At 44.2% G+C, this 24328-nt stretch overlaps 1 protein-coding gene across 4 annotated transcripts; it reads left to right on the top strand.

Annotated features, from left to right (window-relative positions):
- The first annotated feature begins 5837 nt into the window (after window positions 1–5837).
- Window positions 5838–22211, top strand: LOC110508458 (phosphatidylinositol 4-phosphate 5-kinase type-1 gamma). 4 transcript variants are annotated; one of them, XM_036966725.1, is made up of 19 exons: window positions 5838–6290; window positions 11053–11090; window positions 11316–11411; window positions 12093–12223; window positions 12432–12549; window positions 13386–13538; window positions 14548–14847; window positions 15179–15378; window positions 15497–15580; window positions 15693–15741; window positions 16346–16430; window positions 16605–16763; window positions 16985–17114; window positions 18804–18839; window positions 18947–19030; window positions 19121–19646; window positions 20416–20490; window positions 20845–20928; window positions 21033–22211. In XM_036966725.1, the coding sequence occupies exons 1-19, from the start codon at window positions 6173–6175 to the stop codon at window positions 21033–21035; spliced, it is 2469 nt and encodes an 822-aa protein (XP_036822620.1). In that variant the 5' UTR covers window positions 5838–6172; the 3' UTR covers window positions 21036–22211. The 4 variants fall into 4 exon arrangements, 3 of the variants coding, with proteins under 3 accessions (XP_036822620.1, XP_036822622.1, XP_036822621.1); XR_005040250.1 differs by lacking the exon at window positions 20416–20490 and adding an exon at window positions 19745–19779 and having other exon boundaries at window positions 5839–6290; XM_036966726.1 differs by lacking the exon at window positions 5838–6290 and adding an exon at window positions 10285–10417.
- The last annotated feature ends 2117 nt before the right edge of the window (window positions 22212–24328 follow it).

The following is a 24328-nucleotide window of genomic DNA, read 5'->3' as shown; positions in this document are numbered from 1 at the left end:
GGGGGTGACTATTGAGATATACCTGCTGGAGTGTGTGCTACGGGTGGGTGCTGCTATGGTGACCACTGAGATAAGACGGGGCTTTACCTAGCAGAGACTTGTAGATGACCTGGAGCCAGTGGGTTTGGCGACGAGAATGAAAAGAAGGCCAGCCAACGAGAGCGTACAGGTCGCAATGGTGGGTAGTATATGGGGCTTTGGTGACAAAACGGATGGCACTGTGATAGACTGCATCCAATTTGTTGAGTAGAGTGTTGGAGGCTATTTTGTAAATGACATCGCCGAAGTTGAGGATCGGTAGGTTGGTCAGTTTTATGAGGGTATGTTTGGCAGCATGAGTGAAGGATGCTTTGTTGTGAAATAGGAAGCTGATTCTAGATTTCATTTTGGATTGGAGATGCTTAATGTGAGTCTGGAAGGAGAGTTTACAGTCTAACCAGACACCTAGGTATTTGTAGTTGTCCACATATTTTAAGTCAGAACCGTCCAGAGTAGTGATGCTGGACGGGCGGGCAGGTGCGGGCAGCGATTGGTTGAAGAGCATGCAGTTAGTTTTACTTTCATTTAAGAGCAATTGTAGGCAACGGAAGGAGAGTTGAATGGCATTGAAGCTCGTCTGGAGGTTAGTTAACACAGTGTCCAAAGATGGGCCAGAAGTATACAGAATGGTGTCGTCTGCGTAGAGGTGGATCTGAGAATCACCAGCAGCAAGAGCGAAATTATTGATGTATACAGAGAAGAGAGTCGGCCCGAGAATTGAACCCTGTTGCACACCCATAGAGACTGCCAGAGGTCCAGACAACAGGCCCTCCGATTTGACACACTGAACTGTATAAGAGAAGTAGTTTGGTGAACCGGGCGAGGGAGTCATTTGAGAAACCGAGGGTGTTTAGTTTGCCGATAAGAATGCTTGTGGTGCCGTTGTTCATAGTGCCCCCTTGTGTCCTTGTCAACAAAATCCACTGCTGCACTTTCCACCTCCATAGCAGTGTTTGTTGGTATGGAGCTAAATATTTTACTATGCATTCGCAGGCTCATTCGCCTGACATATTTTTTACTGCAGTGTCCAAATGCAACTCACTTTCCCGCAGCAATCTTTCTCTAATTTTGGAGTCATTTACACCAAACACCATCTTATCTCTAAGCATAGATGAGGTTAGGTCTACAAAATTGCATGTCTGTGCTTTTAATTTCAAGTCCGTAAGAAAGACGTGGAACTTCTCACCTTGCCGTTGAACACGACAACGAAACCCAAAACGTTCATGTGTCTCGTTCTTCTTAGGTGAACAATATGCATCGAAACGATTCAGTACCAATGCGAACTGTCTTTATCCTCCTCATTTGCAAGCGTGAAGGCATTGAATATATCGAATGCCTGCGGTGAGCAAGAATGCCTGCTTTGGTGAGCAAGAGAGCAACTTTATGTTAATCTGGATTCCTTATGTAACTCCAATGGCAAACATATAGAGCAAAATATAACATATAGAGCTACATTTTCACTCTTGGTACCATGTATTACTTTGTTGGTTACAGCGAGCAAAGACGACCGTCAATCATAGTTAACATGTTTTTTTTATTTTGATGTTGTTCCGACAGTTGCCACACATACACAACAGGTATAGGAAAAGAGTGTCGTGAAACATTACTCAAACCCACATCAATGCTGCGGTATATCTCCGAGTTCTGTGCCCAGTTGCTCTCGGTGTATCCATTATAGCTCAGTGGGTGTATCATACAATGCGTCCATATGGCAGAGGGAGACACATTCATAACTAGAGTGCCTGTCTGCCGTCCCGTGATAGATGGAGCCTCATCTGTGCAAAAGCCCGCCATTCAATCCCATGGATTCTGTTTTTCCTCAGTATAGCCATGCAGCACACTGAACATCCCCTGTGCCGTTTCATGCTCGGGAATTGTGAGACAGAACAATATGTCCTTGTGAATAGCGTCCCCCCAACATGTATAGTGAACAAAAGTCAATGCGTGGGCATCTCGGCTCTCACAGCTAACGTCTATTTCGTGAGCATAAGATTGCTAGCAATAGCATACATTATTTGTTTAACAGTGTTATCTGACAGAGTTATTGATGTGAGTGGCTGTGCTCCTGCCTCCCCACACCTTGTTTTCACCATATCAATTGTGGCCAGTAATATCAAAGTCTCCGCAATAGTGTGTGGTTTCATAGCGTAGTCGGACCTAGTCATTCACCGGGGGGATGGTGCAATGGTCAAGTGCAGCTGTTTCCTTTGATCTTTTTAAGGTTAACCATATTACAATGAAAAGCACATTTTTTGTCCATTAAAATAAATCAAATTGATCAGTAATAGGAGTGTAGACATTGTTATTGTTGTAAATGACTATTGGAGCTGGAAACGGCAGATTGTTTGTGGAATATCTACATAGGCGGACAGAGGCCCATTATCAGCAACCATCACGCCTGTGTTCCAATGGCACGTTGTGTTAGCTAATCCAAGTTTAGCATTTTAAAAGGCTAATTGATCATTTGAAAACCCTTTGCAGTTATGTTAACACAGCTGAAAACTGTTGTCCTGATTAAAGAAGCAATATTACTGGCATTACCATTAGCATTTGTGGGTCCGATTACAGGCTCAAAATGGCCAGAAACACAGCACTTTCTTCTGAAACTCGTCAGTCTATTCTTGTTCTGAGAAATTAAGGCTATGACATGTGAGAAATTGCCAAGAAACGTAAGATCTTGTACAATGCTGTGTACTACTCCCTTCACAGAACAGCGCAAACTGGATCTAACCAGAATAGAAAGAGGAGTGGGAGGCCCCGGTGCACAATTGAGCAAGAAGACAAGTACATTAGAGTGTCTAGTTTGAGAAACAGACGTCTCACGAGTCCTGTTGGGGAATAATCAGAATAGTTGGGTAACATAGATAAGATGTTTTTTTTTTTCATTATATGCTTATGTGAGATATGTCATTAGAATGTCTATTTTTGGATAATACTGTTGGCCGGTTGCAGTTATCTGTTCTCTGTCATGGGGTCAGTTACTTGGTCCGCAGAGAGGGGAGGGGTCAAGCTTGTCTTCATATGTAAACATATCTTTTAAACCAATTATCTCTTGGCTCCACAATGTCTGTGTGCCAGTCACTGTGTCTCTGTGATCTTGTCAAGGAGGGGTGTATTTGATATATGCCTGTTGGATGGTGTTTTGTTTTATGGTCTTGAGAGCGAGATAAGAACATAGTTTAGGAGACAAAGCTGAATGATAATTTATAGCCAATGCTGTCTGGCTATGTGTGTCTTTGCTATAAAGGATCTCAGTTGCAATGTGTAAGGACTCTCAGAAAATTCATTTATAGACACTGAATTGATCTGAGAGTCACAGGGTTGTGATGGAGCTCATATAATTAAAGATTACTTTATGATAACTGTGTGGTTTGATAACTGTGTGGACTTGTGTGTGGTTTGCTCTCATGATTTGGTAAATACAGGAAATTTCCACTACAGTCCTCAACTGGCAGCTTCATTAAATAGTACACGCAAAACACCAGTCTTAATGTCAACAGTGAAGAGGCGACTCCGGGATGCTGGCCTACGAATATACAATGTTTGTTTGCTTACGGTCATTTTTATTAATGCATTCAATATATATCATCGCATTAGTTTACCGTTCTCATTGTCGGAATGGACACATTGTTTGCAGAGCTCTCAACCTATGCTACATTTCTGAGAAACATGTTTTGGTTTATTTCATTCCATTTACGAGTTTTGTCAATTTATTCTCCCGTCAATGTTGAGTAAAGACGAGCACCTGATTATGCATATAAACTCAGCAAAAAAAGAAACGTCCCTTTTTCAGGATCACGTTTATCGTCGAAGGAATGAGCATTACACCGAGGCGTGTATTCTGATGATGTGACATTGATGATGATTTTTAAAAAAGTTGCATGAAATACATGAGCTCTACTTAGTTTTTTCTGCAGACTGCACAAACTTCATCAGTCTCTCATTCACAATTTGACAAGCACTTGATAATGCCTTGAATTTCCCGGCGGCATCCCCTTTGTGTGGCCGTAATGCACCATAAAGAAATCCATGCCTTTTGCTACCAGTGGCCGTTGTGCCCTGAATATAATAATTATAATTCCCTTCTTCCTGCTGCGTGCTCAGAAGCACATCTCACTCACATGGCTCCCTCAGCTAGCTCAATTCTTATTAGCCAATGCCTGTCTTTTACACAGGCTACAAGTGAAGACAGACACATCGGGGATGCAAATGAGTGTGTCCTTATCCAATTCTGAGGCATATATTGAAGATATTGGAAGAACTGTCCACATTTACTTTATGTCAGCCAAAAAGAGTAGGCCTAATAAACAACAAAAACCACTAGCCTATGTCAATCTACTATACCCCGTAGTACAAAGGTTGACCTATTCTGTGCATGAAATAAATGTTCCAAACATAGTCTGGGACAGTCGTGGGATGCCAAATTAATACGACCACTCACATAAAAAAAAAACAATTTAAAAGCAATGAGGCTGATGCAACAGATCAGAACGTTTAGCTTAATTTGTTGATGAACTCTTAGGCTATTTCTTCACATTATAAGCGCAGCAATGCTCACACGACAGTAGACTATGACACAAATGTTCCAAAATACAATCAATTAACGGGAAAACACCATTCTCAAAAATGACTGCAAATGCGTTTATGCCTGCCATGCTTTCATTATAATGGTGCATATTTATGGTGAAAATGAGCTTCCCCAAACTACACATGCGCTGCGTATACCATTTAGGCTCTACACCTGTTGTAAAGTGGATTCATGTGCTTAATTTTAAGAAGTTATTTGGCAACTTTAGTGATACAAACCTTGCCAAAACATATAGGCCTATGGGATACGCTACATTAGGTGTGCGACTATAATTTGAAAAAGTCGCAAAAAAAGAGACTTGCCTTACTGCCAACAAGCTGGGCATCATTCACAAGTGATAATATATAATTCACGAGCGATAGGCTAATATAGTCACCCATCAGACTATTCTTGATTTAATCCTGTCTTTACATATACTAAATAATAGGTAGGGGCGAGGAGAGGGACGGAAGAAAAAGTGTTACATTGATGCTATTGACTCGGATAACTGGTTGCTGCGGAAAAGGAGGAAGTTCCACCTCAGAGAGGCCCAGCCCACGAGCTCCATCAGCAGCAGATGAATATGGACAGTGAACGTGTTAGTGCATCGAACCGAATCGCATCGCAATAACTATCGTTCCATGTATCCAATCGTCTTGAAAGGGAAAAATGCGCGTCCCTAACACACACAACTGATGTAGCTGCTAACACACTGAACCCCTTGTCAAAACCCACCCCAACCAAGATGAGAATGACTGCCCACCCCCCCAGAGCACTGAAATTAATGTCTAACACACATTTATGTACCAGTGTTATTGCATGACAATCCGAAGGTGTTTATTGTATTGCATTTGATAGAATGAAGAATAAACTGAAAGGTACTGCCATTGTGTGGGTTTACGGTCTGCAATTGTAAGCCGCCTTACAGAACACACTTATTGTACAACTCAATAGTGACAGCTACGTGCTATAATGAAAGAGCTATTTTATGACAGTGTTGCTGCAAGATCTTTACTCTGTGTGTAACAGAATGTATCTTTATTTTCCAATTCGGAACGGAAATCCTTCTTGCTCCTCAGTAGGCTTCCCATCCCGACAACATTTAGTGGACAAACATGCCCAATGAAATTACGAGTTGATTTCGCATAGACTGGATTTCTGTCATTCTACATGAGCATGTCAACCGCAAGAGGAGAGAGAGAGAGAGAGAGAGAGAGAGAGAGAAAGAGAGAAGGATGCTCCAATGACATGCCTGACAGAATCTCCTACGGGAATGACGCAGCCGCCGCTGTCATGCAACGCTGCTAGGTTTATAAGGAGCGAGGCGAGCAGTTGCCTAGGTTATAGCGGTAGTATATCCGACAAGGCAACACCAATAGGCTATTGTTTGTATTCATGGGCGTACAATTACCACGATGAAAATAAGAGTGGTGTTGAAGAAATGCCGATGAGGCCACGTATTTAGCCTATTCAACGTGATGTCAGAGTGTCCTGTAGGCTACATTTCGCATTTGCCCTTGCATCAACAAAGGACATTATATCGAGACGCTTATCCTGGAATTGTAAATGGATGAGACTGCGCCAGCGGGGGAGGCCGGGGCAGGCATGCCCACATCGGGGGCGGGTAGATCGGACCAGATGGATACGGCCGGCCTCTCTCTCAAGCTGCATTCTGGAGACATGGGTTCGTATGTCTGGGCTTTATTATGACACTAGTTTAATTGACTAAATACATTTGCATGAGAGATTGTTCAGATGAGCTAAACTGTCAGGAGAGCGCTGGCAACGTTCGACGGGGAGTATAAGGGTTCATTCAGGTTTTGGTCCAGCTGTCAATTATGGTTTGTCTCAGTAGACTAAATTATCTGTCAGTTTCCAGGCCTAAGAAATGATTTATGGTAATAGGCTTATAACTAACCAAGATGGTCATCCTGCTATTTCTAAAGACAAGGACAAGCTGCCAGCAACCACCAAAAGCAAAAGCCTAATTAATTAATGCAGACATTGAGCATTCAGAAGCTGACCTAGTCCTGATTGAAATGTACAGCATGCATTAGTTGGCAGGCAATGTCCAGGGCCTGACTATGTGAAACAGGTCAAGACAAACTGTCTAGTTCGGAACCCAATTAAAGGTCATGTCTGCCAGTCTGTGGCATCAGATCATGGTCAATTTCTATCAAAAGGAGAGGGAATCGGGCCTCCACCGTCAAGCTCATGATTGTATAAGTTTGTGATTTGCAGAGAGGGAGAGAGTGTCTGTCTGTCTGTCTTGTCTTGTCTGTCTGTCTGTCTGTCTGTGTAACAGACTATCTATATGATTCTTTGATCGTCATCTCCACTATCTTATTTAATCGTGGGATGTCGATTAAGGCAGCCCGCCTCACCCCGGAAGACACATTTCAGTTGGATGCATTCAGTAGTACAACTGACTAGGTATTCCCCCTTTTCCCTTTAGAGATCAAACTAGGCCAATGTCTTTGTCACATAAAAGTGTTACAATTAAAGATGAAACACCAGGAAGCAGATAGAAACTTAATACATGGCGTTGAATTATAAATGAACAAAAATGCCCTGAGCCTCTCTGCCTCAGCTTTACCTGTGTACACTGAATGACCAGGAGAACAGACTATATACAGTGTATAGGCAACAGCGCCACCGTTTAGCCTATATTACAATAATCCTTGAATATAGGAAGAACACCATGTACCAGATATGTGTGTAATCGAACGCGCAATTGTAATGGAAAAACAGAAAACTGTCTTAGTCCTTCATTGTATTCTAGTCTGTTACAGGATGTCTATTACAGAACCCAGAACCAAATCTCTCACGTGCGCTGGCCAGCTACTCAGTTTTTGATTCTGTCACAATAGACTTTTGCATAGTTCCACTGCTATTACTCTGGAATAACAGCAGTATAATGTAAGCAACCTTTATTTATAGATGATAAGACAAGAGTCCGAGGTGAACTGGAAGCAGTATGTGTGTGTATGTGTTACAGGTGGATGGTTTGGTTCATGTTAAACCAAAACATCAAGCTGTACTCCATCTTCTTTGCTTCCTGTCAGCGAAGCTGTTCAAGCAGAGTTGAACACTGCACATACACACACTTGTGCTTTCCTCCTTTGTCAAACCAAGTATGAGGGAATGAACAGTACGGAGTAGGAATGAATGAACAGTGAATTTCAATACCATGGCAGATTCCCTATTGCACATGGAGTAAATGGAAATTGAATGGGCTACAGGGGTGTTTGTGTTCGTAGTTGACACACACATTTGATTTGTACAACATAATTGACTGGTTTTCTTAGCAGCTCTTCTTGCAGTCATTTCCCTATTGAATTTTTACAGTTTCCCATCTGTAGAGAAGCAGCAACTCCCCCAACGCACGCACACACACACACACACACACACACACACACACACACACACACACACACACACACACACACACACACACACACACACACACACACACACACACACACACACACACAGAGTAGCAGACCATTATCTGCTGTAATCTGCTTATCAGCAGCACTTAGACTAGTGATGGCGCTAGAGACTGGCATCTGGTACAATCCTCATCCAGCAGACCTCTAGCCCCTCTCTTCCTCTCTCTTCTATTTCCCTTCTATTTTTAGTCGCTTTTCTCTTTCTCTCCTCTTTTCTCTCTCTATTAACCATCCCACCCCTTTGCCCTCAGAACAGCCCTCAGAACAACCTCCATTCGTCGGGGCTTGGACTTTACAAGATGTTGAAAGTGTTCCACAGGGATGCTGGCCCATATTGACTCCAATGCTTCCCACAGTTGTGTCAAGTTGGTTCGATGTCCTTTGGGTGGTGGACCATTCTTGATACACACAGGAAACTGTTGAGCGTGAAAAACCCAGAGGCGTTGCAGTTCTTGACACAAACCGGTGCGCCTCGCACCTACTACCAAACCCTGTTCAAAGGCACTTCAATCTTTTGTCTTGCCCATTCACCCTCTGAATAGCACACAAACACAATCCATGTCTCAATTGTCTCAAGGCTTAAATATCCTTCTTTAACCTGTCTCCTCCCCTTCATCTACACTGATTGAAGCGGATTTAACAAGTGACATCAATAAGGCATCAGAGCTTTCACCTGGAGTTACCTGGTCAGTCTGTCATGGAAAGAGCAGGTGTTTTTAAGGTTTTGTATACTCAGTTTACATTGCTATCTGAGCAGTCTGATTTCTCTTACTAAGTGTTGGCACCAGCCCAAAACTGCACCTGCTCAAGCCTGAGGGAAATTGTCTCAAATCTCCTACGTTGGAAATGAGGGATGTGTGTGTGTGCCTGGGAGCACACTTGTGTGTACAGCATCGTGTGCACGTGGGTGCACGCTTGCAAGTAACAGCTCTATCCCCTAGTCGGCAGTGTTGTGCTATTAGACAGTCTTACACAACTCTTGTTTACGTCTCAATAACACACGCCATCAGTCGGCCATCTTCTGAGCTGACCAGTGAGAGGCCTAATCCTCTTCCTACCATAAAACCCACACATGCCGAACAGTCTAATGGCTACAAATTCCAACGCAGTCCCTGGAAATGTCGATGCCTCTGGAAACCCAATCATTCTGTCTTTTCAGTCTATATTGCAAAATGAACTGTTGAGCGTATAAGGAGGCCAGTGTCTTAGGCACGGACCCACGTTTCTCGCTTTGCTCCTGACTAACCGAGTGAGGAACGAGACTTGGAAGCATGGCTAGTAGTAGTGTACTGTGTAGTAATAGTGGTCCTTTGAGGATAGCTCCACAGCGTACTATGACTGGCCTCAATCCTATGGCACAATTTCCCTTACTACCTGAGGGTTCGATTCTGAAGGTTTTGTTTGAGTGTTCAATTCTGTTTGCGTTCCATCCGAGTGCTCCTCCATCTGAGCGTTCCGTCTTTCCGTCTGTTCCGTCTGTGTGCTCTTTCTCCGTTTTCTGTCTCGGGATTGTTCTGAGAGTTATGTCTGTCTGAGTGTTCCGTCCTGAGTGTTTTTTCCCCCTCAGTGTTCCGTACACGTTTCGGGTCCGAGTGTTCTTTCTATCTCAGTGTTCCGTACACGTTTCGGGTACGAGTGTTCTTTCTATCTCAGTGTTCCGTACACGTTTCGGGTCCGAGTGTTCTTTCTATCTCAGTGTTCTGTCTGTTGAGTGTTTTGTCTATCTGAGCGTTCCGTCTGGGTTCGAGTCTGTGTGTTCTATCTTTGTAAATGTTCTGCATATATAATTAGTAATTAGAACTCTGCGTGACTGGCAAACTCCTGCCAAAGAGACCCTGCTAGCAAGACAACCTTCCAGAAGCTGATCTGTTGTCTGATGGTCATTAGCCCAGTGTCATTGCTAGACCTTTAGGTCGATGACTAACGAGATTGGGTCGGCTCTAGTGTGTCCCATTGTTTTGTCTCTGGTGTGTGTGTCTATCTGTCCTTCTCTCTCACTCATCTGTAAGTCTCTCTCTTTCTTTTCGCGGGCCAACTTCCTGGCGCTGGTTGTTCCGGCGGCTGGCACCCCTCTTAATCCTGCACTCTGATTGGCTGCTCACTGCTCAGGGCATCCGGTCTCCTGGGAGACGGTGGTGGTGTCAACCAATGACAGGGAGTTCAGATTAGAGAGCCTGTCGATCCTAAAGAGTCACCTTCCCAGGACAGATCTGCTCTAGAAATAGATTATATCTACATTAAATGCAGATAGAAACTACCGTCAGGTCTGAGTTTTGGGGTGTTTTGGTATTTTGGTGTGTTTTTGGTGGCTATAACTGGAGTAGTGTTGCACGTTCAGGCTCGAGTGACAAAGAGTTGGGTGAGACATTCAAAACGTTTACGCATACTCAGGGTGTTAAAGATATGAATATATGTAGAACCAGAATTGTTTCCTGGTGTTGTGTCTGGCAGTGCTTTTGTGCACATATCCATACTGTTAGCCTTCATCTACTACCGTGGATATTCTGATTGAATTTGTTATTTTAATCCTGGGCATCGGTGTTGGTTAACTACACTCTGCTGCATTGTATTTCTACGTCTGTAATGCTATTTGAGCCGAGAACCAGGTGTAAAGAATCCAAGCGCAGGATAAGGCATTTGATGGATAGGTCCGTGTGTGTGTGTGTGTGTGTGTGTGTGTGTGTGTGTGTCAGTAATGTCAGTATGTGTCGTGGATGGTGTCCAAGATGGTGATGGTAGACAAGCTCCGGTTGGGCCATCTTCACTACGCCACTGATACTTTCCAGAGGGAATACACCTTTCAATAGTCGTGTAGATACAGTGCATGAACACTGATGTGTGTAGCTTTGGTTTCAGTCTTTTAGTACACTGCTGGCAATAACAAGTGCATACTTTGCCCTGGAACCCTTTTCCCTAGTTCCTGCATGTGTCTCACACTTAGGCCTAAGTCATGCATTGATGTTCTCTCCTGCTGTCTTCTCTGTTCTTCAACAGAAGACGCTGGTCCTAGGAGGGCTACAATAACAAGCGAGGTGAGGGCTAGTTACACACACACACACACACACACACACACACACACACACACACATACACACACACACACACACACACACACACACACACACACACACACACACACATACTACATACACACACATACTACATACACCTAAAATTACATAGTTTTATGCAGTAAAGCGTGCACTGCAGTGCAAGTAACCCACAAATAAAACTCGTCCCCCCTTTTCTCTTCTCAGATGCCGTCCCCCACAGCTCAGGGTCTAGGCCCAGGTCAGGAGAAGAAGATTGGCCACAGGAGAGTAGACGCCTCTGGAGAGACCACCTACAAGAAGGTACACTACTCCTTTCCTCTTCTGCATCCCTTTCTTTCCTCCCTCCCTCGTCTTCCCATTCTGCTTCCCTTCCCTTTCTGCCCTCTCCTTCGTTTTATACCTGCTTTCCCTCTCTTCTTGTCTTACCTCTCTGTTTTCTTCCTCTCCCCTGACCTTTCTGCCCTCTCCTTCGTTTTATACCTGTTTTCCCTCTCTTCTTGTCTTACCTCTCTGTTTTCTTCCTCTCCCCTGACCTTTCTGCCCTCTCCTTCGTTTTATACCTGTTTTCCCTCTCTTCTTGTCTTACCTCTCTGTTTTCTTCCTCTCCCCTGACCTTTCTGCCCTCTCCTTCATTTTATATCTGTTTTCCCTCTCTCCTTGTCTTACCTCTCTGTTTTCTTCCTCTCCCCTGACCTTTCTGCCCTCTCCTTCGTTTTATACCTGTTTTCCCTCTCTTCTTGTCTTACCTCTCTGTTTTCTTCCTCTCCCCTGACCTTTCTGCCCTCTCCTTCGTTTTATACCTGTTTTCCCTCTCTTCTTGTCTTACCTCTCTGTTTTCTTCCTCTCCCCTGACCTTTCTGCACTTATTTTACTTCTCCTATCTCACTTGTCCTCCTTTCATCCTCTTCCTCCCTCATGTTCGTTTTCATGGCTCTATTTAAGTGACTTGGGGTTTGTAACCGGACTGCCTGTGCCCTACAGACCACGTCCTCTGCCCTGAAAGGTGCCATCCAGCTGGGCATCGGCTACACGGTGGGCAACCTGAGCTCCAAGCCAGAGAGAGATGTCCTCATGCAGGACTTCTATGTGGTGGAGAGCATTTTCTTCCCCAGGTGTGTTTCTGATTGTGTATGGATGCAGATGTGTTTGTAAATGGGGATGGGGGGGGGGGGGGGGGGTTGTTTGTGTGTGTGTGTGTGTGTGCATAGACACTTAAAACACCTCCAATGTGAAGTGCTCTCTAGTACGATGCCCCGTTCTCTCTCCTGTCTTTCTCTCTTTCTGGCTACCAACCCCATATTCTCTCCCTCTTCTCACCAGTGAGGGCAGTAACCTGACTCCTGCACATCACTACCCAGACTTCAGGTTTAAGACCTACGCCCCAGTGGCCTTCCGCTACTTCAGAGAGCTGTTTGGGATCCGACCCGATGACTACCTGGTGAGAGACAGGAACCTTAGTGAAAACACTACAGATAGTCTTGTTAATATCTAGGTTAAATGTAGTATCCTACATCAGGTGATTATTTGCACAACATGACATCATTTGGATTTTTCAAGGAAGTATATGTCGCTGGCCACACACACACTGGAATGCATATGTAATTTGACCTTTCTTTAACTAGGCCAGTCAGTGAAGGTGCAGGAGAGATATGCACCGATTGATTAACACACAGGCGGGGACACACACACACCCTGACACACATCCTGTAAAGACGTGCACATGCACACGTGCACACACCCAGTCACTCCAATAACCTCACACTACCTGCACCAGATGGAGATTAGAGTACTAAGACTTTCTTTGTAAAGCTCCAAGCTGATAACAGTAGACACTCCGTTATAGTCTAGGCCAGCTCAGAAGCAAAGTTGGAGTGTCTGTTTCTATGCGTTTCTATGTACATGCATGGTTTTACAATGGCAGGAAAATATCATATTTGACTCACTGTATTAATCCAGCATGAGGAATCCATTCCGCCACATTCGTAGTTGTTCTCAGAAAAAGAGAGAGTGCGGGGGTATGTAATTCTCCTCAGTGTGTAGAGACAGAGGATCTTCAATCTCTCCCCTTAAGCCTGTTCAAGCCCCTGTGTTTATCTGGCCTTCCAGACTCCACTTCAGGGAGCTGTAGAAACCCTATAAAGTGTCTCATGAAGGACCATCTAAAGCACCCTACAAAGTGCCCTATGTGAACCTCTCCAGTGTTGGTGCCATTTTATATGGTATCTCTACGGCCCACTGATGTATCCTGTGTGTATATCTGTGCTTTCTCTTCAGTACTCTCTATGTAATGAGCCCCTAATCGAGCTGTCCAATCCCGGTGCCAGCGGCTCCATATTCTACGTAACCAGGGACGACGAGTTCATCATCAAAACAGTCAATGCCAAGGAGGCGGAGTTTCTGCAGAAACTACTTCCGGGATACTACATGGTCCGTATGTCACAAGCCCCTCCTTCATTCCAATGAACGTGTGTGTGCGCGTGCGTTGGTCACATCTTAGCCCCCGGGGTTAACCGATGTTCAGCTATGACACCAGGAGGGACTGCCGTGGGCTAAGCACATCACTAAGAAACGCCACGCGCCTTAGTAGACACGCAGCCAGAGGTTTTAAGTCCAACCGACTCACGTCTGTCAGGTGTCTTGGACAGGAGCCAGGAGTTAGGGTCACTGCAGGCAGCATCTGCAAAGGCATGCCTTCTTAATGTTATTATAATAACGTTTTCATAGCGTATAGCAAGTTATTCAATAAGGCTTTTGTACAGTGTTTATGTTTTTCTATCAATGTAAGGCTCAAGGAACATTCATTTCCCGGGCATTTATTAGTTCTACAAATGTTTTAAGGGGAGATATTTAACTAGTCGGACTGACACGTCTAAAGTCCACTGGATTGTTAGTAATTTATTTTATGTCCTACTTGTTAGCAATTGATGTTATTCTTCAATAACACAAACTCCAAAGCAAATCACGGGGAGAAAAATAGTTTTATTTGAGAAAGACAAAATCAAGATGTTATGCTGGGAGGCAGATGTTCAGTCTCCCCTGTCCTCAGCTTTTCTCCCCGGATGCCATTTATAACCCCCCACCCTAGCCTGGGGTTGACCCAGGCCAATGGCCAAATAACAAGTATCCTGCTCCCGACTCAATATACAGACCAATGAAAACATGGCACACGTAGCTCTGAGTTCAGGAGTGACATTCCACAGATTCTAAACAGATGTTGAACTGAAAACCAACTCCTATTGATCGTTAACTCTAGTCCTCTCGTCCTCTCCTCCTCAGCGTTGTCTATTTATCTTCAAAATATTCTTATATACTCAATATGATGGCACCATATCGTTTCCCATTGTTGCATGTAAAGAACACTTCAATAGGCACAGAATTATACTTTTCTCACTCTCCTCCTTCCTCTTCTCCCATCTTCCTCTCCTCCTCTCTCTAGAATCTGAATCAGAACCCGAGGACCCTGCTTCCTAAGTTCTTTGGTCTCTACTGCGTCCAGTCTGGGGGTAAAAACATCCGTATCGTGGTCATGAACAATGTGTTACCGCGCGCCGTACGCATGCACCTCAAGTTTGACCTGAAGGGCTCCACGTATAAACGCCGTGCGTCGAAGAAAGAGAGGGAGAAATCGAATCCCACCTTTAAAGATCTGGACTTTATAGCAGATGTACCGGAAGGACTGACCCTGGATCAGGATACATACAGCGCCCTGCTAAAGACCCTACAGAGAGACTGTCTGGTGAGAGAGGGAGGAGAGGATGAGGAGCAGGGATATGAGGAGAGGGTGGGGGGGGGGATAATACATGCAGAGCTTTGGTCAAGACCCTCCCTGTCTGGTGAGAGAGGGAGGAGGGGAGGAGGAGGGGAGGGAGGAGAGGGGAAGGAGAGGAGGGTGGTTTAGGATGGGCTTACAGGGGGAAACCCAAAAGAGAAACTGGCCTAGAGAGGAGGAGAGATTAGACGTGGAAGGAAGGGGAGGATGAAAGCCATTATGACCTGTGTGTCTGTGCTGTCTGGTCGATCCTCCGATCATTCATTCTAACCTTCAGTGTCTGTCTGTGGTACTCCAGGTGCTCGAGAGCTTTAAGATCATGGACTACAGTCTACTGCTGGGGGTCCATAACCTGGGCCTGGCTGTGAGAGAGTCCCAGGGCTCACCAGCAGGGGGCGATGAAAAGAAGCCTCAGGCCCAGAGAGCCCTCTACTCTACTGCCATGGAGTCTATACAGGGAGGGAAGGCTTGTAGAGACACATTAGACCACGATGCTACGTGAGTTACCGAGCTGACACACACAGGCATGCATGTACACACACACCTCTCCCACTAAATGAGATTCTCTCTCTCTCTCTCTCTCTCTCTCTCTCTCTCTCTCTCTCTTTCTCTCCAGGATGGGTGGTATTCCTGCTGTGGATGGTAAAGGAGAGCGTCTCCTCCTCTTTATTGGAATTATCGACATCCTGCAGTCCTACAGGTCAATTTCACCAAATCACTCATTGAGTTACTACTGATATCCTGCTAATCAAAAGGACCAGTACTAATTTAATGATGTATGAATTACTGAGTTATTTTTTCTTGCCCTGCAGGCTAATCAAGAAACTGGAGCACTCGTGGAAGTCTCTGATCAGTGACGGGGTGAGTCCAGTTGCAGGTTGCCGTTTATTGTCATGAGTCTTACCTTGGAGGCAGAACTGAGCGATTTCTGTTAGATGGGCCAGCTGCAAAGTCAAAATTGTCTATATCAAGAGAAAAAAAATCATAAAAACAAAAATGAGCTTTTCTTTTCTTCATTTAAGGCATTAGGGTTAGCAGTGTGGTTAAGGTTAGGGTTAGGTTTAAAAACAGATTTTATGACATTGTGCCTGTGCCAGCTGGTGACTACTCTACAGAGGTGCCTCCAGGGCAAGATTTATGACAACAAATGCCAACCTGCAGTCCAGTCCTCCAGCTTACACAGGCCCGGTGACGAGCTGCTCTACACACAGCTGCATAATTCAACACAGACAGTCAACAGCATATAGACAGACAAAGTGTCCTTAAACCTTTAAGGACTAACCTATGGATGGAACATTAGTCTGATTCTGAGAATGGCTAGTGGGTTATTATTTTAGAACCAACTAGACTTTTGAAAAGGTGACATGGACTAACTCTCCCATTTCAATAATTCCCTATGCCCGACTGTACAGATGTGTTTGATGGTTTGTTTGCTGAGATGGTTTCCCCTCTCTATCTCTCTCAGGACACAGTGTCTGTCCACAGGCCCAGTTTCTATGCAGACAGGTTCTACAAGTTCTGCAGCACCACTGTCTTTAGAAAGAGCTGCTGTGAGTAGGAGACACACTACATCACCTCGCCACGAGCGTTTTATTCGATATTTCAGCTCACAATCTACATTTAGAGATTGAGTCATCGTTTGATCGAGCTTTCTCCTTGACTGCTTTCTCTTTTCTCTCTCGTCCATCTCCACCCTCTTTTTCTTGCCTCTCCCTCCCCTTCAGCCCTGAGGTCTTCTCCCTCCAAGAGAGGGCGTGGGGGGGCTCTGCCCGCACCCAAAAACAGTGTCCAAACACAGCTTTCCGTAGAGAGAGAGGAGAACCAGGAGAACGAAGACCTGCACCTCAGAGGGGCTCGTGGCTTCCCTCTGCTGGAGGAGGACGGTAAAGACGGTTACCACACTCCATATCCATACAGAGGCTGACCTAAGGAAACTGTCTCTCCTGTTTGAGCCAAAATGGCCGACAAGCATTTGAGGACCAATAGCTTTTTCCCCCACACGGCTATTTGGGTGAAGTGTCATGCTGTGGTGGTAGATTACTAATACTCTATCACAATCATTTCTCTCTCTCTCTCTCTCTCTCTCTCTCTTCTCTCCTCTCAGGTCTGAGAGAGCATCCCCACACTCCTCCGTCTTTTGAGGATGCAACCACAGCATCCATCGCTACCACTCTCTCTTCAAACAACTCTCTCCCTACCACACCCTTTGATACACCAGAACACCCACGCTTCAGGTACACACACACACACACACACACACACACACTAGAGAACGACCGCAGCAACAGCAAGCTAGCTCATTCTGTAACGGAAAGGTGCAGGATTCAGAAGTAAGTGAATTGACACAGTGACCAAAATCGAACTCCTGTTGCAAATGTTAAATCAAATCGAAATGTGTTTTATTGGTTGCATACACCTACAGTTGAAGTCGGAAGTTTACATACACTTCGGTTGGAGTCATTAAAACTCGTTTTTCAACCACTCCACAAATGTCTTGTTAACTAACTATAGTTTTGGCAAGTTGGTTTGGACATCTACTTTGTGCATGACACAAGTAATTTTTCCAACAATTGTTTACAGACTTATTATTTAATTTATAATTCACGGTATCACAATTCCAGTGTGTCAGAAGTTTACATACACTAAATTGACTGCACCTTTAAACAGCTTGGAAAATTCCAGAAAATTATGTCATGGCTTTAGAAGCTTCTGTTAGGCTAATTGACATCATTTGAGTCAATTGGAGGTGTACCTGTGGATGTATTTCAAGGCCTACCTTCAAACTCAGTGCCTCTTTGCTAGACATCATGGGAAAATCAAAAGAAATTTGTAGACCTCTACAAGTCTGGTTCATCTTTGGGAGCAATTTCCAAATGCCTGACGGTACCACGTTCATCTGTACAAACAATAGTTTGCAAGTATAAACACAATGGGACCAATCTCCTAGAGATGAACGTACTTTGGTGCAAAACGTGCAAATCTATCCCTGAACAACAGCAAAGGACCTTGTGAAGATGCTGGAGGAAACAGGTACAAAAGTATCTATATCCACAGTAAAACGAGTCCTGTATCGAGTCCCCGCTCAGCAAGGAAGAAGCCACTGCTCCAAAACCGCCATAAAAAAGCCAGACTATGGTTTGCAACTGCACATGGGGACAAATATCGTACTTTTTGTAGGAATGTCCTCTGGTCTGATGAAACAAAAATAGAACTGTTTGGCCATGATGACCATCGTTATGTTTGGAGAAAAAGAGGGAGGCTTGCAAGCCGAAGAACACCCCCCCCCCCCCAACCGTGAAGCACGGGTGTGGCAGCATCATGTTGTGGGGGTGCTTTGCTGCAGATGTATTTGACTGGTGCACTTCACAAAATAGATGGCATCATGAGGTAGGAAAATTATGTGGATATATTGAAGCTATCAATGTGGATGTTGTCGTGCTCTCTCTGCTGTCTCCTGAAGTCCACGATCAGCTCCTTCATTTTGTTGGGGAGGTTATTTTCCTGGCACCACTCCGCCAGGGCCCTCACCTCCTCCCTGTAGGCTGTCTCGTCATTGTTGGTAATCATGCCACTGTTGTGTTGTCTGCAAACTTGAATGAATTAGTTGAGTTAATTCACTAATTCACGAATAATAATGCTTGTGTCGAGGTGCCCGGACATTCATGCAATAAGCTAGCTAAGCAGATGGCTATGTGACCTGTTAGCAAAGATTATGTAGTGTTAGCTAGCTGTTGGATTTTAAAATGGATGCATTAATGCATACATGGCTGTCTCTGGGAAATGTTGTCATCAAAATGTTCACATTTTATTATATTGGCCTAAAATATTGGTATCATCATCGGCCCTAAAAAAGTATATATTTTTCTCTAACACACACACGCTCCTACAGATACACACTCACCTGTCCTTGTTCTACCCCACAGGAGGCCAACCCACTCTCCACGGGACCGTGAGGGGAGGTAAGCAGTCTTATTTCATACCCTTTCAATCTAACACATCTCTTCTCATCTGACCATTCTGACTCTAATCGATGGTCCGATGTCACTTCCTGTGCTGTCCCATGTAGTTTCAGGCCACAGCAGGAAGTAGTGGCGGTGCACGAGCAGACCATCACTGTAGCTGTAGAGGTGAAGAGGGAACCTACAACCAGGTACACACACACAAGAACGCACACACACACACACACACACACACGTATGTTATCAACTGTCTGACAGCAATGTTTCTATCTCTGTCACAGTGTGGTTCCAGAGGACCTTCAGGACTCTAAAGCAACAGAGGAGGAAGTCATCACACAGACCACAGCTGCTTCCCCCACCTCTACACCTCCTTCAACCCCTCCTCCCTCCTCCGCCCCTCCATCCTCCACTACTCCCTGCTCAGTCCCACCAGCCTCCACTCTCCCTCGCTCCCTTCCTCCCTCAGTCCCTTCCTCCTCTGCCCCTCACCCTCACTCTAACTCCACTCTCCCTTCTTCTTCCACTCGTCCTTTCTCCACCAATCAATCATCAGCTCACATCGCCTCCACCCTTCCACCCTCTGCAGTCCCTCCAGCCTCCAACTCGCCCTCTTTCACCACTCCCGCCTCCACCCTTCCCTCCTCCTCCCCCCATTCTTCCCCCCTCCTTCCAAGCACCCCTCCCTCCTCTCTCCCTCCGAGTCCCCAGGTGACAGCAGAACGCTTTTCGTCCAATCATCTGTCTGTCACCTCGTCCGTCAGCCACAACTCACTGGAGGGGGAGGTGCCAGTCTCAGACATCTACTTTGTAAGTCGTGGGTGTGCGCGCATGTGTGTAACAGTCTTCAGCGTGTGAATGTAGCTCTGAAGCTCTTGTGGTTTACTGGGGTTTTGGATTTCTTACAGTCGGGCAGTAAGGACAGCGTGGTTGATCTATGAGGGTGAGGGTTTGTGTAGTTTGCTGTCATTGATCATTAATCACAAAGTGTGGCTTGAAAGCATGTGGCAATGTCGGTTACTCTCCCTGCAATAAAGAGGTTGGATTGAACCCTGAGACACCACATGCCTGATAACAAACATTCCGCTGAAATAGCAACTGGGAGAGAGAACAGTATGCAGTGCTAAAAGTCTCTCTTGTGTTGTGTCGTGTGGATTGCATGTTGGCTTGTGTGTTGCTCATGCCTGGCTGATCCATATTAATCCAGTCATGTGATTCCTTCTTATAATCCCCCAGTCATATCATGATGGGTTGTCAACAGCAATCTGGCCTGGTGGTTCATTCAACATGATGTTCTTTCGTCATCCATTTTGAATATGTATTATTCCATTCTCCTCCACATTTTCACTCTTTTTCCTCTCTCTCTTCACTGTCCCACCCCACCCATGTTGTCACAACATCCTTCTGTCCATCTCTCTCTCTCTCTCTGTGTCTCTGTCTCTCTTGCTCTCTCCATTCTCCCTCTTTTTCTCTTACTTCCTTTTCCATTTCTCTTCACCTACCCCCCTGTCCTTACCCGTGTGTGCATGTGTGTGTGTCTGTGTGTCTTTGTGTATGCACGTGTTTTGTGTATTATCAGTATGCTGATGGGAGGTATTGGGTGTACTCCCCAATTCTGGGTCGTAAGAAGCTCAACTCAAGCTCTAGCTGCAATGTAAGTCACGGCTGCTGGTTGCACAAGCCATAGTCCGTCGTAGTGTAATGTCAAGTGGTATAGACTGGTGTCGGCTTCCTTCCCCTGATTCTGAGCTTCTAGAACCCATCTCAAATCACCCCCTAACATGGCCCCTTAGGCACTTTGTGTAACTTAGATCGGAAAGGATCGGACAAGTGTGAGGCAAAATGGCAAAACAATTAACAATTAACACCCAACATGGGGCTAGAATACCTATTTAGGACTTGTGGAAGGTCTTCCTCCCTAAATGTACTTTTCTCTCTCTTCCTCCGGTTTCTGCGAATGCTGACCTGTGTGTCTGCTGCCCCTGCTGGTTGGGTGGTGTAACAACAGAATCAGGAGGACAGGAGCTGGGTGTACTCTCCTCTGCACTACGGCTCAGAGTCCAGACCTGGCTCTGACGGGGAGAGCGAGACAGTAAGTGTGCACTTCGTCCATACCCCTACAGAGAAGTTTCCTTCACTCATACCCTGACTCTAACTCGCCCTCTCTCTCAAATGTCTCTTTCTTTTTCTCAACAGTAAGTTGAGTGGAGTCTCCAATGTCAGCGAATCACGTTGAGAGGATTGAAGACTACAGACAGAAGCCGTGATGCTTTGCGACGCTCCAGGAAGCTCTATGAAGCTTCTACGGCATTGTGTAACCCTTGTGGCCCAATCTGCATGTGAAGGCTTGTTTTACCCACGTGGATGGAGAAGGATTCTGTGGGAAAACGTAATAAAATGTTACTTCTCTGCTTTGGCAACACCTTCCTAACACACACGCACACTAACACACACGTCTTCACACTCACACACCCTAACATTGTCCTATATAAGTATGCAACAATAATGTGCCCTTTGCCGCAAAATCAACTCATAAACATGAAAGTATGCATAATCTTCAATGGGAGTACTTTGAATAAAACCATATTGCAACCATTTCCAAACATCAGCTAAGGCTGCCCAGAGAGACTATCGTAATAGTACTTTAGTTGGTTTTGTCGTGTTAAGAATGATATTTGTCTTTTGTTAACTGTGCTGTAATATCACAAATGGAATATCATGTGTTATATTGTCTTGGTCAGGTTTTTGACTCCTATGGTTAAATGTTGGAGAGGTTTGTCTTTTTATGAAGCAGAACTTTTTTTTTCTCAAGTTGTTTATAATGTTTTGTGGTGTTCACTGGTCTGATGGTGGTGGTTTCAAATTCAAGTTGAGAATCGTGAACATTTCTGTCTGGAATTGTGCTGTGCTCTCTGTGTTCTCACAGGGCTACTGAAGTCTTCACAATGGTCATGAAAACCTGAACATTTTATTTCATTATTAGCCCTCTAAAACTATCATTTTGTAAATGTGTTTAAAAAAAAAAAACATATCTTTGTCATTGTTTTACATTTAAATGTTACGTTTGAGTAATTTAGCAGAAGCTCTTATCCAGAGCAACCTACAGTTAGTTAGTGCATTCATGTTAAGATAGCTAGGTGGGACAATCGCATATCATATGCACAGTAAGGACACATTTCCTCAATAAAGGAGCTATCAGCAAAGTCAGGGCTAGGAAGGGGGGGGGGGGGGCGGTCAAGTGGTCAGTTTATTTATTTGTTGAATTATTTGTTTCCTCTATTGCTGGCGAATGTTTTTTTTTTTTTTGTTGAGATGTACTGAACAAATGTGATATAAGATCATATAAATGTGTTATTGTTGCCTTACTGAGAAATATTCCCCTGGTCAGTTTCCTTTTTTTTTTTAAATTAATTTTGATCAAATGGGCCAGGGTAGGTGTAATATAAAATATGGTAATATATGCCATTTAGCAGACGCTTTAATCCTAAACGAATCACAGTCATGCATGCATCCATTTTTACCGATGGGTGGCTTCAGCGGGAATCAAACCCACCACCCTTGGAGTTGCAAGCGACTGAGCCACACACAGGACCAACACAGTGTGTTGAACTTCAGCGTAACTTTCAAAAATAATAATATGATTATCATTATTGTTAAAATACTCAATTATAAGAGGTCCATACACTCCTCAGTAGTTCTATAATGTCATTCTTCAGCATCTAAGAAGAAAAATACATTTTGTGAATTGTTAATAGTGTGTGAGGTAGTGGGTGCGTGGGTGACGAAGCGAAAGGGTTGGTAAGGAAAATAAGATATTGCACTTTGTCCTGGTCGATAATATAAAACATCAAGGGTTAAAAAAGATTACGAAGTTGTTCCAGTCCAGGGAACTTTAAAGGCTATAAACATTACTGTAACATTGAATCAATGTCCATCCTTCTAAAGGTGCCATCTGTAAGTTATCTGGCTCACTGTGGCGACCAGACAAAGGAAAAAAAACACAACTGACCTGAAACAAAACACAAAGAAAAAATATAGTTCAAATTTGTCAATGATACTGTACTTGTACGACTTCATCATCAATCCCCCGAAAGGTGTTGGGGTGAACGTACAGATTGCCCCTTGAAGACAAATCAATGGCTGTGTCTAAAGTGTTTTGACAAGGAGTTAGAGCTTATCACCGAGTAAAAATTAAATAATATCTTGTGTAAGAATTAGTCAATTAAATCTCTCACTTAACAGGATCGGTGGCTCCCCCACGGGACGGTTGAGCTAACGTAGGCTAATGCGATTAGCATGAGGTTGTAAGTAACATCTCCAAGGACATAGACATATCTGATATTGGCAGAAAGCTTCAATTCTTGGTAATCTAACTGCACTGTCCAGTTTAGAGTAGCTATTACAGTGAAATAATACCATGCTATTGTTTGAGGAGAGTGCACAATTTTGAACTTGAAAAGTTATTAATCAACCAATTGGGCACATTTGGGCAGTCTCGATACAAAATTTCGAACAGAAATACAATAGTTTATTGGATCAGTCTAAAACTTTGCACATACACTGCTTCCATCTAGTGGCTGGGCTGGAATAATACATTGTGGCCTTTCTATTGCATTTCAAAGATGATGGTACAAAAAAACAGTAGTTTTTTTCTTTGTATTATCTTTTACCAGATCTAATGTGTTATATTCTCCTATATTACTTTCACATTTCCACAAACTTCAAAGTGTTTCCTTTCAAATGGTAACAAAAATATGCATATCCTTGCTTCATGTCCTGAGCTACAGGCAGTTTGATTTGGGTATGTCATTTTAGGTGAAAATTGAAAAAAAAGGGGCGGATCCTTATCCTTTGAACTTGTTATGTAAAATAATGGCTGATATTTATTTATTTATGCAGGGCTGCAAATACTTGAAGAATCTGACCCATAGAGGTACTATATTCAGGGACGGCTCCAGGCATAAGAAACATAAGGGGTCACTTAGTGGTCGCATGGGGGCCCCCGACCCCCCCAAAAAAACATTATTGTGTTTTGGGGGGAATTCAGGGTCTCGACTTACTGTTGAGAGTTAGAATAGTAGACAAGGAGCAATTTCCACATGTGGTTGTGCATCCACAGTTTTTCTTTCATGTCAGTCACTGACTGTCACTCAATTAGCAATGTTGGCTAACAATTCTTAAGAGCCTAGCCAGTTATCTAAACTTAGTAATCATGTCCGAATACCAACCAGGACACGGTTTCCCCAAAGCATCTAAAGGCTAAATTAATCGTTAGACCCTTCGTAGGGAGCATCATTAAAACTCTGAGCTGGTTCCCAAAACCATCATGATTAATGTTTCTCTTGAAAACGCTTGTAATCTAACGCCTGCCTCAGACCACTCGCAGAACAGGCAAGTGTGTCGTTAGACTGCATAAAAACTAAACAGTAATCGGCCTATTTTAACCATATTGATATACATTTCATGTTCAATCAATTGAGTTCTATTTTGCT

The sequence above is a fragment of the Oncorhynchus mykiss genome, chromosome 28 (genome assembly GCF_013265735.2).
Source record: "Oncorhynchus mykiss isolate Arlee chromosome 28, USDA_OmykA_1.1, whole genome shotgun sequence".
Lineage (NCBI taxonomy): Eukaryota > Metazoa > Chordata > Actinopteri > Salmoniformes > Salmonidae > Oncorhynchus > Oncorhynchus mykiss.
The sequence above is the reverse complement of the archived record's forward strand: the minus strand, read 5'-3'. Positions and strand labels throughout refer to the sequence as shown.

Bases quoted from the DNA above. Each gene is read 5' to 3' on its own strand.
- LOC110508458 (XM_036966725.1), top strand. From the start codon at position 6,173: ATGGATGAGACTGCGCCAGCGGGGGAGGCCGGGGCAGGCATGCCCACA. The intron at 6,291-11,052 runs GTTCGTATGTCT...GTTCTTCAACAG, and splicing joins GCTGCATTCTGGAGACATGG to AAGACGCTGGTCCTAGGAGG. The intron at 12,550-13,385 runs GTGAGAGACAGG...CTTTCTCTTCAG, and splicing joins TCCGACCCGATGACTACCTG to TACTCTCTATGTAATGAGCC.